This window comes from Micropterus dolomieu, linkage group LG19 (assembly GCF_021292245.1).
Source record: "Micropterus dolomieu isolate WLL.071019.BEF.003 ecotype Adirondacks linkage group LG19, ASM2129224v1, whole genome shotgun sequence".
Lineage (NCBI taxonomy): Eukaryota > Metazoa > Chordata > Actinopteri > Centrarchiformes > Centrarchidae > Micropterus > Micropterus dolomieu.
Window position 1 is genome coordinate 23,895,940 of NC_060168.1, and position 17,060 is coordinate 23,912,999.

General features: G+C 36.2%; 1 protein-coding gene across 2 annotated transcripts; it reads right to left on the reverse strand.

Moving 5' to 3' along the window:
• Positions 1-840: 840 nt before the first annotated feature.
• Positions 841-15,550, reverse strand: LOC123957721 (cytokine-dependent hematopoietic cell linker). 2 transcript variants are annotated; one of them, XM_046030722.1, is made up of 17 exons: positions 15,414-15,550; positions 12,139-12,179; positions 9,760-9,913; positions 6,947-6,999; positions 6,797-6,839; positions 4,591-4,641; positions 4,469-4,503; positions 4,354-4,364; positions 4,180-4,263; positions 2,930-2,951; positions 2,092-2,116; positions 1,927-2,011; positions 1,821-1,837; positions 1,650-1,744; positions 1,478-1,555; positions 1,232-1,387; positions 841-1,145 (listed from the first exon to the last, which is right to left on the reverse strand). In XM_046030722.1, exons 2-17 carry the CDS (start codon positions 12,139-12,141, stop codon positions 993-995), a joined length of 1,065 nt encoding a protein of 354 aa, XP_045886678.1. In that variant the 5' UTR covers positions 12,142-12,179; positions 15,414-15,550; the 3' UTR covers positions 841-992. The 2 variants fall into 2 exon arrangements, with proteins under 2 accessions (XP_045886678.1, XP_045886679.1); XM_046030723.1 differs by lacking the exons at positions 12,139-12,179; positions 15,414-15,550 and having other exon boundaries at positions 6,947-6,995; positions 9,760-9,807.
• Between the last annotated feature and the right edge of the window lie 1,510 nt (positions 15,551-17,060).

The following is a 17,060-nucleotide window of genomic DNA, read 5'->3' on the forward strand; positions in this document are numbered from 1 at the left end:
GGTCTTGCCCATGGTGCTGATGTTGGATGCTGGTTGTTTGGGTGTTGACAGGTGTCTTTTATACAGGTAACGAGGTGAGGCAGGTGTATTTGATGTAGATAATTGGTTGGGATTGGGGCTGTGTCTTAAAGAAAGACTAACTGGCTTGTAGGAGCCAGAATACTTGCTGTTTGGTAGGGGGTCATATACTTGTTTTTCCTCATCAGATGGTTATCAATTTTTATAAATTCATATGATGTGATTTTCTGGAATTTTCTTTGGGATTCTGTCTTTCACTGTTAGAATGTACATATGATTAAAATTATAGATCGTTGCATTCTTTGTAAGTGGGCAAACCTGCAAAATCAGCAAGGGGTCAAATACTTATTTCCCCCACTGTATCAGAATACGCTACCCCTGAAATGATGTTATAATATAATCAAAGAATATGTCATAATACTGTGAGAGTTACAACTTTATGGGATTGGAAAAGGTAACACATAAGGTAGCATTTTTCGACAGGGCAGCATAGATCGTCAGAACACCGGTTGAGTGTTTTGTTACTGTACTTTTGTGTTAAAGTACAATCATCAAATTTTTAGAGTTCAGACCTCTACCTACTACTTGTGTTATCAAGCAAAAATGACAAATATTTTCTCCTTCCATCTTCTCATAAGCGAGTTTGTTGCTTCTCTCTGCTTTGCATCATTGTAAAGCGATAATTTTCTTTTTTGGACTGTTGGTACATGAAAAAATGCAATATGAAGACATCACCTTGTGCTAGGAAACTGTGATGGGTTAAGATTAATAAAAAAATAATGAACAGATAATTGATAATGACAATAAAAGTCAGTTGCAGACTTAGATGAAACACATTTTTTTATTGACACAAGCAAACACTTTAACAAACTGTATACACATTGTCAGCTGCGGTGGATGTATTGGGTTACATGCAGTAATGATAGAAACATGGTGGGATTAAACAGGTTATGTTTGCTGGACTGATGCATGTGTTATTGCAGCAGCTGGTCAACATCCCTTCTCGTTATTGGACATGTCAGCACACAGTTTTCTGGGTATCTGCTTCCAGTCATATTTCTCCCGCTGATGAGTATTATTGGGAAAATGGAGTGGAACTTGATGATATCTGCCACAGAGTCAAACATCTGAGGAGAAATAAGACGCAAGCTACAGTAAATATAATGCTGAAGACAATGTTCATTGACTATCTTTTCAGGTTTGTCTCACTCACATCAGTTGATCGTTGTCTTGTACCAAGGACGTATTTGCTGGTGCTCTCCATGAACCGAATCTTTACATTGTAAACCTTCTTCTCGTGATACACAGCCAATACAAAGGGTTCGCTGTTGGAGTTGATAGAGCAGTCTCGTACCAAAAAGGCCCCATCCTAATGTGGTTAATGTGAGCAACAAAAGAAGTTTAGCTTTAGACATATTCAAATCATTTTTGGATTCATTTCATATTAGAAGAGAAATACCTTGTTCACCAGGTGTAAAGCGTGTTCAGCATCTGCTCGATTACAAGCCCCAACATACCAGTCTTCTTCACAGTTGGTCTGTAGAGTTCAGTGAATAATGACATTACACCTATACACTATTTATACATACATACATATTTCTTTAATCTTTCCTAAGTGGCAGTAAATATACCTGTTGAGGCTTTTCCATTGGAACAAAGTCATGTTGGTCAAAATCTTCTTTGGTTTGTGGCCACTCATGGTGATGACGTTTTGATGACACCCTTTCTATAAGTAGACAATAATGCTGACTTATTTAATCAATAACTGTACAATGATACTCAGGTTTTGTAAAATTACTTACCTAGATTTTGTTGTGATCTAAATAATGGAGGAAAGAGCACATGTAAATCATACATGACATAACATGACATAATTGTCCTGTAAAGCCTGAGAAATGAAAAGCGCACCTTTTTTCTATATCGTGAGTCTCCAAATCCAAAGAATGTCTTTGATTGTTATGAAGGGCTGAAACACTTTCAACACTCTGTAGACCTAAAAACACATTCAAAGTTATTACAAGTATTAAGACGTTTTTAACCAAAATGTTATTTTCACAGTTATTTTGCACTTACCTTTGGTATGTGAACTGAATTCTGCCTATTAGTATTAAAAAGACAATTACATAAAAACAACATGACAGCACAGTAAAGAAGTCCTTTCTAGTTAGGTTGCAGGTTTAATTATGTAGATTAAATAATATATACAAAATGATAATGAAAAATAGCAGGGCTGTAAGCTATAATTAACATTAGAGAAAGGATTGGTACATGGGAGCAGTAGAAAACAGAACTAGACACAAGTATTACAAGACACAGTGCAGGAAATAAAATAATGTTATATATATAATAAAATATTACATAGTAATAAAATAATGAAATAGGTAGAATTAATAAAACAAAGTAGCACATTCAGAAGTGAGAGATCCAATCAACAATAAGTCGTGGAGGAAGTATTCAGATCTTTTACTTAAGTAAAAGTAGTAATGAAACAGTGTAAAAATACTCTGTTACAAGTAAAAGTCCTCCACTCAAAATCCTACTTAAGTAAAAGTACAAAGGTAAAAATACTCAACATGCTGAATGGGCAATTTCAGAATATTTTTGATTATATTTTTACTGGATACCTTTATCCATAATAACACATCATAATTTAATAGTTAATTTATTTATTATTATTTATTTTAATTCTGTATTAATAATATGAATCTGAAACTAGTTACTAAAGCTCTTAAATAAATGTAGTGAAGTAAAAAAAGTACAAGTAGTATAAACTGGAAATACTCAGGTAAAGTACAAGTACCCCACAATTGTACTTAAATATTGTACTTGAGTAAAAACATAAGGGGAAAAAAAGGGAACACATTATTTCTTAGCTATGATTGAAATAATGATGCACGTTTAACTTACTCACTTTTTTAGTTGCTCTCTGTCCACTGAAATGAAAAAGCGTCATCATTTATACATAAATAAATGCTTTATTAAAGAAACCATCACACTTTTTCTGTCACTATCTTTCTAACCAGCAGATGGTGTCACTGCCACACTGTATAAACTGTAAACTAAGAGGGCCGCCTTTTACTTTCCAACTGTAGTGATCACAATGCAGAACTGTTGTGGAACTCTGTGGAATTCCATGGGGGGTAGTTTGAATAAACACCTTCGGATCTGGTAACTGGCTCCTTCCCCTCTCCTACAGTGAAGGTCTCAATTGAATACTTGCCAGACAGGACACAAGAACTTTTCATCCCTGAGACACTATATGTCTTGTCAAGCTAACGAAGCAAGGCACAGGCCTAAGATAAGCCTGCCAGATGCCTGAGAAACACAACTGTGAAATCCTTTGTTTTCAGCCTTGGATGAATTGTCCAACCCCCTATGAATATACAGATTTAACATAATTTACCATGTGGCCAAAATACCATAGACTTACCAGCCGACAGAAATCTCGGCAAGCATTGCAGTTATGATCTGTGTAAGTATAAGTATAAAGAATAATCTCAACAGCTGATTAGTCAGGAATGTCATGTTAAATGATTAAGTGATATAATAAGAACTGCTGTTTAAACCATGTGTTGTCTGATTGTTTAAATAGCCATTATGCTATTTTATGTCTTGAATCACGATTGCGTGGCCATAGTGATGTTTGAGCGTATGTGAATTTTGCTTGTTCAACTTAAATTCACTAGGGTCAGGAAAACATGAATAGCAATTATAAAAGCTCATCCTGAACTCAAGCAACTTTGTTTTAGTTTAACTTAGTTTTTCTTAGATGTCTTTCTTTAAGTTTCTTTTGTTCCTCGCCTAAAGTACAATAACAATTTAAAATTTTTTCTAAAGTTAGAATATCACTGTTGTCACTCACTATTGCCCAGTGAAATTAAGTTAATCCAACAGTCTTTCAAAGAGAACTCAAACCTTCCTAAAAGACTAGTGAATTTAATGATCGAGTTATTAATTAACTTGATTTATTTGTTTTTCCTGTTCTCCCAAATGCATGTAGCTTAAAGATTTAATTAGTAAAGTAGTTGATCTGCTACACAAAATCCACATAGAAAAAAGGGTCACATCAACAACAACAGGACAGACGCTCACTGTGACAACAGACGGTCTGTCTACTTGCTTCCTGTCTAAATTAGAGTGGAAGAGTAAAACGATACTCACACTCTCCTGCAGGGTTCGTGTAGAGCTAGTCTGGGGAAGTTATTCGCTAATGGCAAGGTCAACGGTGGAGGTGATGGAGAGCGCCTGGAAGAGCACAGGCTTCAGCTGTAAGTCCATTCATAACTTATTTAAACTCTAACAATGAATAACTTGAATGATAGTTGGGCAAATTACCTGTGTGAGGGCTGTGATATTAGAAAGAGAGAAAAGTGATAATCTGTTTTATGAGTTGCAATCAACACAATTTATTGACACAAAGACAGAGTCTACAGTACACCAAGCTGTTTACCTGGGCTTCCGGCTGTACAGGTGGTAACCTCTTATCTGTAAGAGCAACATGTGAAAATGCTGGGATGCTTCTGAGGTCAGTGTGGTGAAAGTGAGAAAGGTAATTTTTCTGAGTTGTCTTACGTAATCTGGTCTTTCTTCTACCGGGCTTCAGGTCTCTGTTGACAGCAGGCCCTGTGTTTAAAAAAAAAAATAATGCAGAAAAGTAACTTTGTAAAGTGTAAACCTACTGAAGTAATGCTCCTAAATACAATTTCGTGGTTGTGGTACTTGGTCTCAGAGGGAAATTTGACATATTTTAGTAAACTACAAGGCTTTAGTTACATGTTACTTTACTATTTTTAGCTGAAATATGCGTTCCCACAAGTGACTTAAAAAACATCATCTAAAGAATTACATGGTCCCAAATATATTGAGGTCAGGAGCTGTAACATTGTTACAAAAACTTGAATTTCCCATTTTGGTGATTTTTAATATAGACACTCATTATATTTAAAAAAATGTTTTATTGTGGTGTTACTTCTTTTTCTTTAAGCTGCATTCATCTAATTGAAACAAGCTGACAAATAGCTGCCACCATCTCTTTGTTGTTTGTTAGTGTGGTGTATAACATATGTGCATTTGATGCATAACAGTTTAACATAGCACTGTAGCAGCTGGATAGGGGATTAGTAAACCTTTATGATCAAGAACAGTGTCAAGCGGATTTCTTCTCAACACATCATCGCAGCATTATTGTTCGGACACCACATTAGCAAACAGCTGCCTTTTTTTCACATCAGGCAGACACATCGTAACATAAGCAATATATTGGAGTAGTGTTTATGGCCACCTGACAAATGTTAAGTCCAACATTCACTCGCTTTTTAACACTTGTGTCAGGAACAACTGACAGTGTATCAGTGGACCCTTAAAAAGTCTTAAATTAAATATTAAAAATTTAAGGACCAAAAATGTCTTTAAAAGACATATTTTTGATGATGAAAGCTCTTACATTTTGAGATGATGCACGGACCCTTGATAAATTAAACTGACACACAGCTTTTATGCTATAAAAATCTGATGTTCTTCGTTATCAACTGTGTGTACAGTAGTTATTTTTCTCATTTTATTGTTCCGTATATCTGCCTTGATTGTGCATTGGACGTCACCGGCTCACGCGAACTGAAGGAAGTAAAGAAATAATTTACTGATTATGCTCAGCTAAAGCAGACTGTCTTTCATGATCAGCCTTATATTTTGTTATCATGTAGCCTTACTTTCTGACTTTACCATTTTACTAATGTTATGTTGGCAGTTTAAAAGCAGATAGTGAAAGTTCTCTGTATGTGTGAGATGCAGTCTGGTTATTTTTGCAATCTGAGCCTGGATTATGCTTTTATTTCAATTAAGTATATAATTTCTGCTAGTTGAGACAATTAAGGATTCAGCAGAACTGGTGATATTGCTACTGGAAACACTCAAGTGTTTTAGTCTCATAGATAAATAAATGTGTGACATAAGCATTTTCATTATTTATTTTCTGGTGTCCCGCGACCCGACCCCGGATAAGCGGATGAAGATGGATGGATGGATATTCTGGTGTTGCAGTCTTGACAAGGTGACAAAGTCCAACCAAGTAGGCATAGGGAAATAATTAATTTATGTTAATTAATTAATTAATTAATTTATGTTTATGTGTGCATACAGCCTAAATTGAGACAAATATCTGGGTCTTTAACTGGTAGATGCTTGTGTTTACTAGCTAGATGCAAACTTAACACTCTGCCTCCTGTACTGTAGTGTAGTACAGGGGATTTATCAGGGCCATTTACTGAAAACTGCCCACCAAGGTTGAAAAGACTAAACCATGCATTAAATGTGCTGTAAAAACAATACAATGAGCTAAAAGAGACTAAAACTCTCTGCAGGGGTGGGTGATAATTCATGTTTTCAGCACTATGAGCGACCCTGTCACATCCCGCAGAGCCATTTAATTTAATGTCAAATCTTAAATAATGCAGGTTAAGTGACCCTGTGTAACTTTTGCTGAGCCTGTGGCCAAGTAGAGAAAAGTCATAAAGTCAGTGAACTGACTCAGTAATGTCTTTTACACAGTTTGCTAACGTCAGCTATTATTAGCCACCATAACCTACTGGTACCAGGCCAAGTAAGGCTGTAGCAGCAAAAGCCCTGAGTGTACTGAATTAAACAACTGTGTGTTGGATTGCTCATGTATTTAACTTAAGAATGTCTTATCGTTGCACTTGATTTGTTCCACGACTACTTCTACAGAATATCTTTATCACAATAATTAAAAATCATATTCTGGAGAGTTTTGTGTCTTTACCTGATGTAAGTGGGATTTCTCTAGGTAGGATGCTGGAGTTCCCCTGATGGAGTGGAGAGAAAAACACAGCACATAAAATGTAAGATGACGTTTAAAGTAGTTCAGTTGTAATGACGCATTCATTTAAAGAAAACAAAACAGAAACCTTACAGCGGACATTGATGAAAGGCTCTGAGCCGATGATGACCTTGGCAGATCCCTGTCTTGAAAACAAAAGTAGCTGTGATGCCCACAGTTTTATCAGCAGTAATGACAGTAGTTTCAGTAGTTCAAGTGTTAGTTGACAGTTAAAACACTCTTTGAGTTCGTATCATTCTTGTAACTCGGTCGTTGCCAGTCCCAGCAGTGCATTGCAACAGCAGCAGACTGTATTGATTACAGACGGAGAACACTCCAAGTGTGAACAAATTTAAAAGCCACATTCAGTATAAAGTTGTAGACGCGCAGCTGTGAGGCCCCTTGCTGTGGGCCACATCTATGCAGGAGAGTAAGGGAGTCTATTCACACTACATGCTTTCCTCTCTCCCCCTTCAGCTCCTGGATAATTGTAATCTCTCGCAGTCTGACTCAGCCAACAGATGGCCCTGGAGACCCAGTAGCAGATCGTGCTCACTCAGCATGAGCTCTCTCTCAGATCCACACTGCTTTCATTCTCACCACTGTTTTGCGGTGGAGCTGTTATTTCATTCAACTTCATTCTAATTATATGTTTGTCAGAGCTTTTCTGTGTAGGAAAGTAAAATATACTCACCCTCATTGTGTCATCCGTGCAAACACTTCACAAGTTGATGTTTGGACAAGTTTAAGAGTTAATTCTTAGATTTTTGATATAGTTTTTTTGTTGTATGTGCTATATTTTAATACATTTAAGGCAGACGTGTAAAAAGAGTAAGACAAGTGGGGACACACATCAAGGGTTAGATTCACTCTTACAGACAGACAGAATGATCAGCCCACTAAGCGACAAAGATGACAGTTTTGTGTTGTTCTCTCAGCTTCCCTGTAAGCAGTTGTCAAGGCTCACACAAAAGCGACTAAACATTTTCATTGGTCACACTTATTATATTTAACATGTACATATTTTTATATATATTTGGGCTGGGCAAGTTAACACATTAATTAATAAACGTCGACAATTATGTTATCTCACGTTAACGCAGTTTTAATTTTTATTATTATTATTTTGCTCACTGGCTCTGAATACACATACAGTCAATACAGCCAGCAGACTACGTTGGATGCAGAGTGTGGGAGAAGTAGATAAACAAAAGCAAGACAAACGAACAATTAAATGCCATAGCAAAGTGGATAGATACACACTGCATGCAAACAGCGAGGATCAGACTCTCTTCCAATGATTTGTGCTGCGTGTCACGCACAATTTCAGCAGTGGGCATGTGCTCGACCACTGCTTGTCACTATGCCTTGTGCTCGACCACTTCACCTCACTCTAAAAGGGACACTTGCTACTGAACATAGACTGTTTATGCTGCAAAACTATAAAACAGATTTATATATGTTAACCTGTTGCTCAGAAGGTTCCTGTCATGATATGATCGTGGCTCTGGACTCTGATGGCGACTAGTATTAACAAGCTAGATAAAAGGTAATGCCCTGGCAGTGGCAAATAGCTTTGGTGTAATATTTGATTTGATAACATTAACGTTCAAGTTGCTACAGTGTAAACGGAATACTGCTGGTAAAAAGCACATTTGTTTAAAGTGTTTGCAAACAACATGTTATTGCACTTAGTGTATAGCAGTACATTTAAATTAAAAGTGCACAATACACTACTTTACAATTCATTATTATACATAGACATACACACACACACACACACACACACACACACACACACACACACACATATATGACTATTTTGTCAGTGTATAGCATGATTTTATGTAGATTATGTATCTACTGTATGTGTGTGTTTATATTCTTATATCCTGGTGGGGACTTTAACCTGAATGCACACCGTGGGGACATACATATAGGTTGTGACAGGTGGAGACTGCTTTTTGAGGGTTACAGTTGGGTTAAGGTTAGGGTTAGGAGCCAGGGAATGCATTATGTCAATGAGATGCCCAGGGATAATAATCCTGACCCAACATCTTTGGTGGACATGGCCTCATCTGACTCCGAGCCAAAGTCACAGCCAGAGCCTACCACATACAAATAGGCCAAAGCATATACCATTTTGAGAGAATGACTTGTCCAGTTTACGTGGCTCAGATATGGTAAAACATCCAGCATTATGCATTGTAAAATAGTGCGGCCAGTATGGAACAGTGCTTTTGCTGTCAGAGCATTAACATACTAAACTAAAATGTTAAAAAAGCACCATTTCTCCTAGAAACACATCCTGTGCCGTGACAGGAGCATGGCCAACAGCAGCCCCTCTCCCTGCGGCGTTTCACACCAGGCAGCGGCAAACCGAAGCAGTAAGGAGTCAGAAATTATAAGAAACTTTAACACTGTTTAAAATATAGTGAAAAAACGGTTACCTTTTACTACATTTAAGTACCAGATCATCCAAAGAATGGGTTAAATGTCAATGACACTGCCTGTACCCAGCCGATAAAAAAAGATGTTTGTTCAAATTGCGAATCTGACATACATATGAGTCATAACTGATGGCTACACAGACTATGCTTATGAGAACTGACAAATAGACTGACAAATAGTGACCAAATAGCACCTAAATTATGTGCTGGTGCACCTAAATGAAAAAGTTAGGCGCACCACTGCCACCAATGTAAAAAGTTAGTCTGGAGCCTTAACTAATACATGTCTTTTTTTAACAAATTTGAAAAAAAATCCTTAAACCACAAAACTTAACTTAAACAGAACATTTATGTGGACAAAATGAAACAAAATCAACGATAAAATCTAAGTATCCTAATTTGAAATGGAAATTGAAAACAACATGAAATAAGAACTGTGTGAATGTGACTGAATACCTGCATACTCTCTCTCATCATTTATGGGCCTTGCAGGAAGTATGCGCACATTCAGGACTTCCTCCTGGTCATCCACCACATCGTACTCAGACTCATCGACGTTGTTGTGGTTAATGCGTCTTTGGTTTCTGTTTCTGTCTGTCTTGCTGCGGTCCTGTGGACAAAACATTGCATTTTCTTTAAACTGGAAATACTAAGTGTAAAACAGACACACTTCATAAACCTGGGACTAAAATACTGCATATTTGTGCTCAGATGTCTGAGACTCAATCTTATTGTCAAAGTCATTACATCACATATATACAATACCATAAACAATACTACAAAATCTGAAATGGCAATCTTAATTTATTTTAACACTGTAGTAAATACTCCCAGTAAAGCCTGCAACAACTTTTGAGTAAACAGCTAGTGTTAATTATATACTCATATACAACAATGCTAAACACAGGAAGTTACTATGAGGTGTTGCAACATAACCTACTGCTTCACTCTTTACAGACACTAACCCCCCCCCCACACACACACACATTTATACTCAACAGTCTGTCTGTGACACAGTGTTCAATAATAAACATAGTCTGTTTCTGTGAATTAATGACACATTTGGCAAAGTGCATTCTGACTGTGTCTGGTATTGTTGTGCACATGTGGCAAAACTGGTAAAAAGGGTGAGATTAGGATGCCTACATTATCAGTGGGTGCATCAATCATGGCCAATCAAACCTGCTTGTCCCATTCAATTTAAAATCTGTGTGCTCCACATCAGAAATGGTTCTGTTATAATAAAGAGTGCAGATTGGCATTTCCTAAAAGAAAATTTATGTTTTTGTCTAGCAGTTGCGGCATCACCTCCAGGCACGTATTCAACACCACAAACATTTTGCCTAAGGCAGAAAATGTCTGTCTTTGGAAGCCCAGGTTACATGTTTGAACCCGAAGAGTTTCCTTTGAAAGACAATGATTCATACAAAAAACACATGTTTGCATATGTGTACTTTGCATATTTATCCAGTTTATGTAGCTGAATAAGTTAATTCATTATTCAGAAAAGAAATGTTGGGGGAAATTGTCTTTTCAAAATATAACACGTTCAGGTTCTTATATTGCAAGAGGTGGTTAGACAAGTGTGACTCAGGCTACCCAGAAGAGCTGAACAATGTCTACATTTTTCTTTTACATAACTTCACCAAAAATTGCAATGTTTAAAACAACTGTTCCTAGTTTAGTCTCCTTTATGTGGACATTAATCACATTTTTTTGCAAAGGGCACTTATAACTTGAAGGCCAAGGTCACTTTCATGTATCAACAATGCCTGTTACAGTACATTGTTGAAGATTTAACAATTTAATAAAAACATCTCTCAGCCCTTGTACACTCAAATTGAACACATTCTTGCCCTGTGTGCTCATCTTTCTATTTAGAGACTGCAGATGGAACAGGCATACTTTCATGTCTTCAGAGGGGTACAGGGTATCAACCAAAAAGGGATGTTTTTATCATCTTTCTTTACCTAGTACCGATTTTGCTTTACTAACATCACAATTACATTAAAATTAATGTTCATTTCTGATAAGCATGTGAGAATGACAAGTGCACAACCTAAAGGAGTTCATGTGATTTTGCAAAACCAATGCAAGGGAGCCTAAAGCCAGAATTTTTTTTTTCAGATTTATAGAAAGTACATCATTAAAAGCATCTGAAGGTAATGGTAAGAAAGCAGTGTAACTACCCATCTGTTACATATTGTATGTATGTGTGTGTGTGTGTGTGTGTGTGTGTGTGTGTGTGTGTGTGTGTGTGTGTGTGTGTGGATTAAGATCCCATTAATGTCTTTAATTTTGCTATTTCACTGTCAGGGCTGAGTGTACTGTAAATATGTGCCTAATATTCATAACCTCAATATGACATTTATTTGAATTGAAAAACAACTATTTTCATTTTCTTGAGACAGGAATGTGGTTTCTGTGTTTTACAGCTTTTTAGATTTTTTAAAACCTATAATAGATGTGTTCAAACGGCATTAAAATGTTATTAATCAAATGTGCTGATCATTGTATTAATTAGTAAGACTAATTCAAGTGAAACATATTTCATAATTTAACTTCAAAATGAACACTAATGCAAACAAAACATTTCAACAGTCCGAAATTATAGTAAGAGTATAGTACAGTACAGAGTATGTACAGAGTATGGTTCTGGTCAGCTCTGAGTTGTTTCTTACTGTGGACTAACAATGACAATACAGAATTTCACTCTCACTTGTATCTGTGCTAAACGGGAATTACACAGGAGGCTGCAAACTCCCAAAGTTCCCCCCAGGAACATTCATGTGGAACCGTCAGGGAAATGCTGTGGATACGGGCACCATAACTCACCATTATCACAGCAGACTCATGGCTGTTCTCTCTCTCTGCAGCTAACGAGGGGGCGAAACAAAAATAAAAAAAACATCATTAGTTTGGTGTTCTGCTAAAGAATGTGGCCTTCCAACAAAATTCGTCCTTGGACTTTTCTTTCTCAACAGTTGCACATGCAGAAGACTGAGGTCATATTTACAATTAAACAGAGCTCACTCTTCTCCTCAGTTTGTTGACCCAAGGCATTTTTTTACATTCAGTGGAAAGAAATTGTATCTGAATTTAATTTGAATTGCATTTTTTAAATACTAACAGATTTGTAAAATGTTTTTAACATAAGTGCCTTGGCTGTGAAAAGATCTTCCTGGTTCAAACAGGACAGCTGCTGCTTAAACTAGGAAACGTGTGAATTAAATAACCTTTATTAACTGAGCCTCCAGGATTAGTCATTCTAATGTTATAGATTTATGTCTATATTAGAACTGCTTCTCCTGTTTATTGAGTGTCGTATTGCTGCCATGCCATGCCACAAAAACGGGTCAGAATCACATTATAACGCAAAAAAAATATTGTTATAACTAGGTGCTTTTTCAAGTTATAACATGATATTTTCAAGTTATTGTTGTTTTAACATAAAATGTTTCACATTACAATGTGATAACTCAGGTTTAAAACAAGAAACTTTTGTTATAATAATATACCATTTGATGTGAAACGTTTCATGTTATAACAAGTGATCATATTATAGTGTTATAATATATATATTATAACATATATTATATATACATATATATATATATATATATATATATATATATATATATATATATATATATATATATATATATATATATATATATATATATATAAGTGTTTATAAATATAACTATAAATGTTTTATGCTATAACAAGATAGATAGTATAGTGTTATAAAGAGAAAAGTTTCTTGTTATAATGTGATAAGCTTGTTTGTCATATTAATGTGAAAATATCTTGTAACAATGTGAAAACATCTTGTTAGAACAACAAACATTTCACATTATACGGTGATACTGATATGTTTTTCTTATTCCGGCGTAGCAGTAATACACTGCCGTATTCCTGCCATTATCACTTCTGGACCTCATAAGTAATCAATATAATTTATATTGATTTTATAATTGGTTATACTGTGCTAGTGGTGAAGAGTGTCACTAAAGATACAAAGATTGGTTTGTCATTTGTGGTGTTTGAGTTTTATCTACATTTAATTGTATACATATTTGTTATTCAGTACTTAAAGTGCTTCTTTGTAACTTTTGAACGTCATCTTTATACAATGTAAAGGTTTGTATAAAGTACAGTGTAACTGACATCACTTTTACACTGCATTGTAGCTTGTACAGTACCACTATCTCGTATTTCTCTCTTGTGGTCACAGTGGCTGCTCTTCAGCAAATAATAAATCATTTTGCTTTAACAGAATGGTGCAGCCAATGAATACATTGTTAATATTATCAGTTGCCAAGAGGTACAGTTGGGTGTCATCAGAAGAGTGTAGAAGAAAGATGCTAATTATGAGACAAACAGCACATTAATTTAAAGATACAAAGCTATCAGTAGAGTAAAAGAGTTATAAATCCTGCACACAAGACTAGGTATCAATTCAGGAAGTAATAACCCACATGCATACAGAGCAACAGTAGCAAATGCTGCATTTAATTCAAGCAGGTGTAGCACCTTGGTATTCATTAGAAGTGTCTGTAAGTAGGGAGACCAGTACTGATTTAACCACTTCCTCTTTACAAAGTGTATCTTCAACCTACCAAATACTAATGTGAATGCAGCTTCCAGAGTTGTGTCAAAGCACAGAAATGTTTATCTATGTTTATCCTGGGGATCAACTAAAGTGTAATGTTATTTTTGCTTGTTTTGAGTTTTTTTGTGTGTCATATTTGGTAACTCAGTATGTCCAGCTATATTTAAGGCTCATGAATCATGAACAGAAGCTACTGAATGGTTAAATGACCAATACACTAGACTTTAACACGAGATATTTGCAATGATACATGGGTCTTTCTTGAATATCCTCCATTTGTGTAACATTGTAGCTTTTTAAGACATAATATCAATTTAAAATTATGTTTTCAGGGAAAGAAGTAAGAAGAGAAAGAATAACAGGGTCAGGGCCAATCAATAACTTTTTGAGTGACATGTTTTTATCTGAATCCCTTTTACTGTGAAGGAAAGCAAAACAGGAAGCAGGAAGGAAACCTACCCAAAATAGAAGTTAGGACATTTAAGCATTTAGGATTGTGAAAATGCCAGGAGACATTAGAGGCTACCAACTCACAGTCCCAAATGGGAGAAACAGACTCTGTATTGGATTTGGCACAGTGGTCCAACATTCAGCAGGGCCGTCTATCTACTTTGCAGAGATTACTGGGCCATAGGAAGTGGTGTTGGATGAGACATATGAAAGGGATGGAGATTGGATACATGGAACTAGGTTGAGCAGTTAGTCTGGAAAATAAACTTCTGCTCCCATGGAAATTGGGTGCAGAGGATTTGTGGCAACTCAAACCACCAGACTACTTAAGGATTTGTGACCTGGCTTTGCTACGGGCATCAAGAAAAGTATAAACTGCAGAGAGCAAGAAAGAGCTCTGTCTGAGGAGTGAAACAATATCAACAGGGATCAAATTAGGACATACTGTAGATATTAGGATCGTCTGTCATAAAGGTTTATACACTGTTGTTGATAATATTCTTGTTGGTGTTGAAATATGTATAATTGATACGTTAAATTAGTCCCCTGCTAGTTTGTTTTGTGGCAGTACATATGTATTTAAGCAGTTCTTTTTAAATCCAGCACTAGATTTGTTTGGTATTTGTGCATTTATTTAATTTGTATACAGTATTTCACTTCCAATAGATTTAAGTATTAACTATAGTGAAGATGTTTAAACTGTTATTTAGAGGAAAAAGTATAATCAGCATTACGTACAACTAGAAAGATGAGTTTTGCACATGTTGTTGCGGAAGCCTGGTTTATCTAAAAGTGCCCCCAGTACCTAATTCACACACCCCAATTCTATATAAGATGAGATGATGGTACATTGCAGTTTATATATTATTACATTAAATCTAAAATTTAAGAGCAACTGGAGTTCTTGAAGTTTAATCAAAGCACGATTCTCAACTCGCTGAAAATACTGCATTTCAAAGCTTGTCTCTTTCTATTTCCAACAGACTTTTTGACACGCTCACAAATACAGCGGTTAAAAGTTGTGAACAAATCGGCTGTTACTTACCTTTTTAGAAGACTTTTACAACAAGCACACCTGCGTCAGTGGTGTCCAGCAGTTTCTTTAGTTGCATGTATTTGATTACAGAAATAGATCTGCAGTTTTTCTTTCCCTCCCACAGACTGTTGGTGTTAAGCAGCCCACTGCAGTAACCTAGAATGACTTCCTGTGTGGTGAATAACTGGCCTTAGACAGAAAAAGGTTTCTTCGTGGAGGGCTTCTTCTTGTGCATCTGTGCTCTGATTTCACATTTGATGTCAACCTGCACAAAACATTTTGTGGAAACAGTGTTTGTGATATGGATATTTTTTTTTACATGTAACAACTTTCTGCATCAACCCAATGATGTTTGATGAACAGCCGCAACCATGACATTTTTGTGAGATTATTTTCATGCTGCAGCATGGCAAAATTTTAACGTGCAAGCGTCTGGACTTTATCTGAAAACCAGGCTCAGGTCATTTGCTCAGTAAATCAGGGCCAAATGAATCTGCCAGTGCTACAGTTATTTCTCTTAATTTGTGCAGGAACATAGTGACTTTTCAACATCTGCTCTGTCAAGTGCAAAAGGAAGCAGGATGACATTTACTCTTTGCGTTAGATCATCTGGCTTAATTTTCAACAAGAAGGTTAACCCAAATTCTAATTTGTGACAATATTTTATTCAAGCTCAGCCTTTCAAAGTGATATTTCACTTTAGTGTAATATTTTCATTTTATAGTGCAAACACTTAATGACAGGTCTGTCAAGTAGGTTAAACACGGCCCAGAAAAATCTACACTTTAGATCATATAATCATCAGCATTCACGTGAATAACTGTGCAGTTACAACAAGGGTTAATATCAGCATGATGGTTACATGCTATGCGGGTTGTCAAACAAAAATTCAGACAATGAGAGGCATTGTTAATCTCAAGCTGTTAATAATAGTCATATAGCAACTCAAATGAGGCAGAAAAATCTTATGAATCCTGTTTAGAATACCTCCAGCATTGGCCATGAAGCCGTGAACAGGGCGCACTGACAGTGGTTAGAGACCTCATTTTCATTTAAAACCTTGCTGCAAGTCCAGGAAATAATGTGGGTGATGTTCTGCTTAAAGCCTCATTCTTTAACCTTTAAAAAACTGTAACCTCAAACACTATGTATGCACCACTCACCAGCGCAGTTTCTTTCTAACCTTATACTAACTTTTTGTGTCCCACAGGCCAAAGATTACACAGTTAAAGGAAAACTATTATAACTTAGGTTTTTATATTCTTAGCTCCAGCCATCAGTGTTGGTAACATTGCGTCACCATTATAATGCTGAAATCTCGAAACGTGGCACCATCGCTAAAAATAGGTCCAACTGGGCAACAAACATGAGCATTCAGACAATCATGTACAGGACTGGTATTGCTGAAGACCAAAGGGAGTGCAGTTTCAGATTTGTTGGAACTTGGTCAGATGGTGGCACTATAACAACAAACTTTAAGTTTTGACCTGTAACTTTTGAACTGTAAGTTTCAGAAATAATGTTTTCGCTAGATTTGGAGGGTCCAGACGAATCTATCCCTATAAGCCAAGCCCATTGTGTCTAGACCGATTGTCCACCATTTAAAATTTTGTCTAAATACACTCACCTAAAGGATTATTAGGAACACCTGTTCAA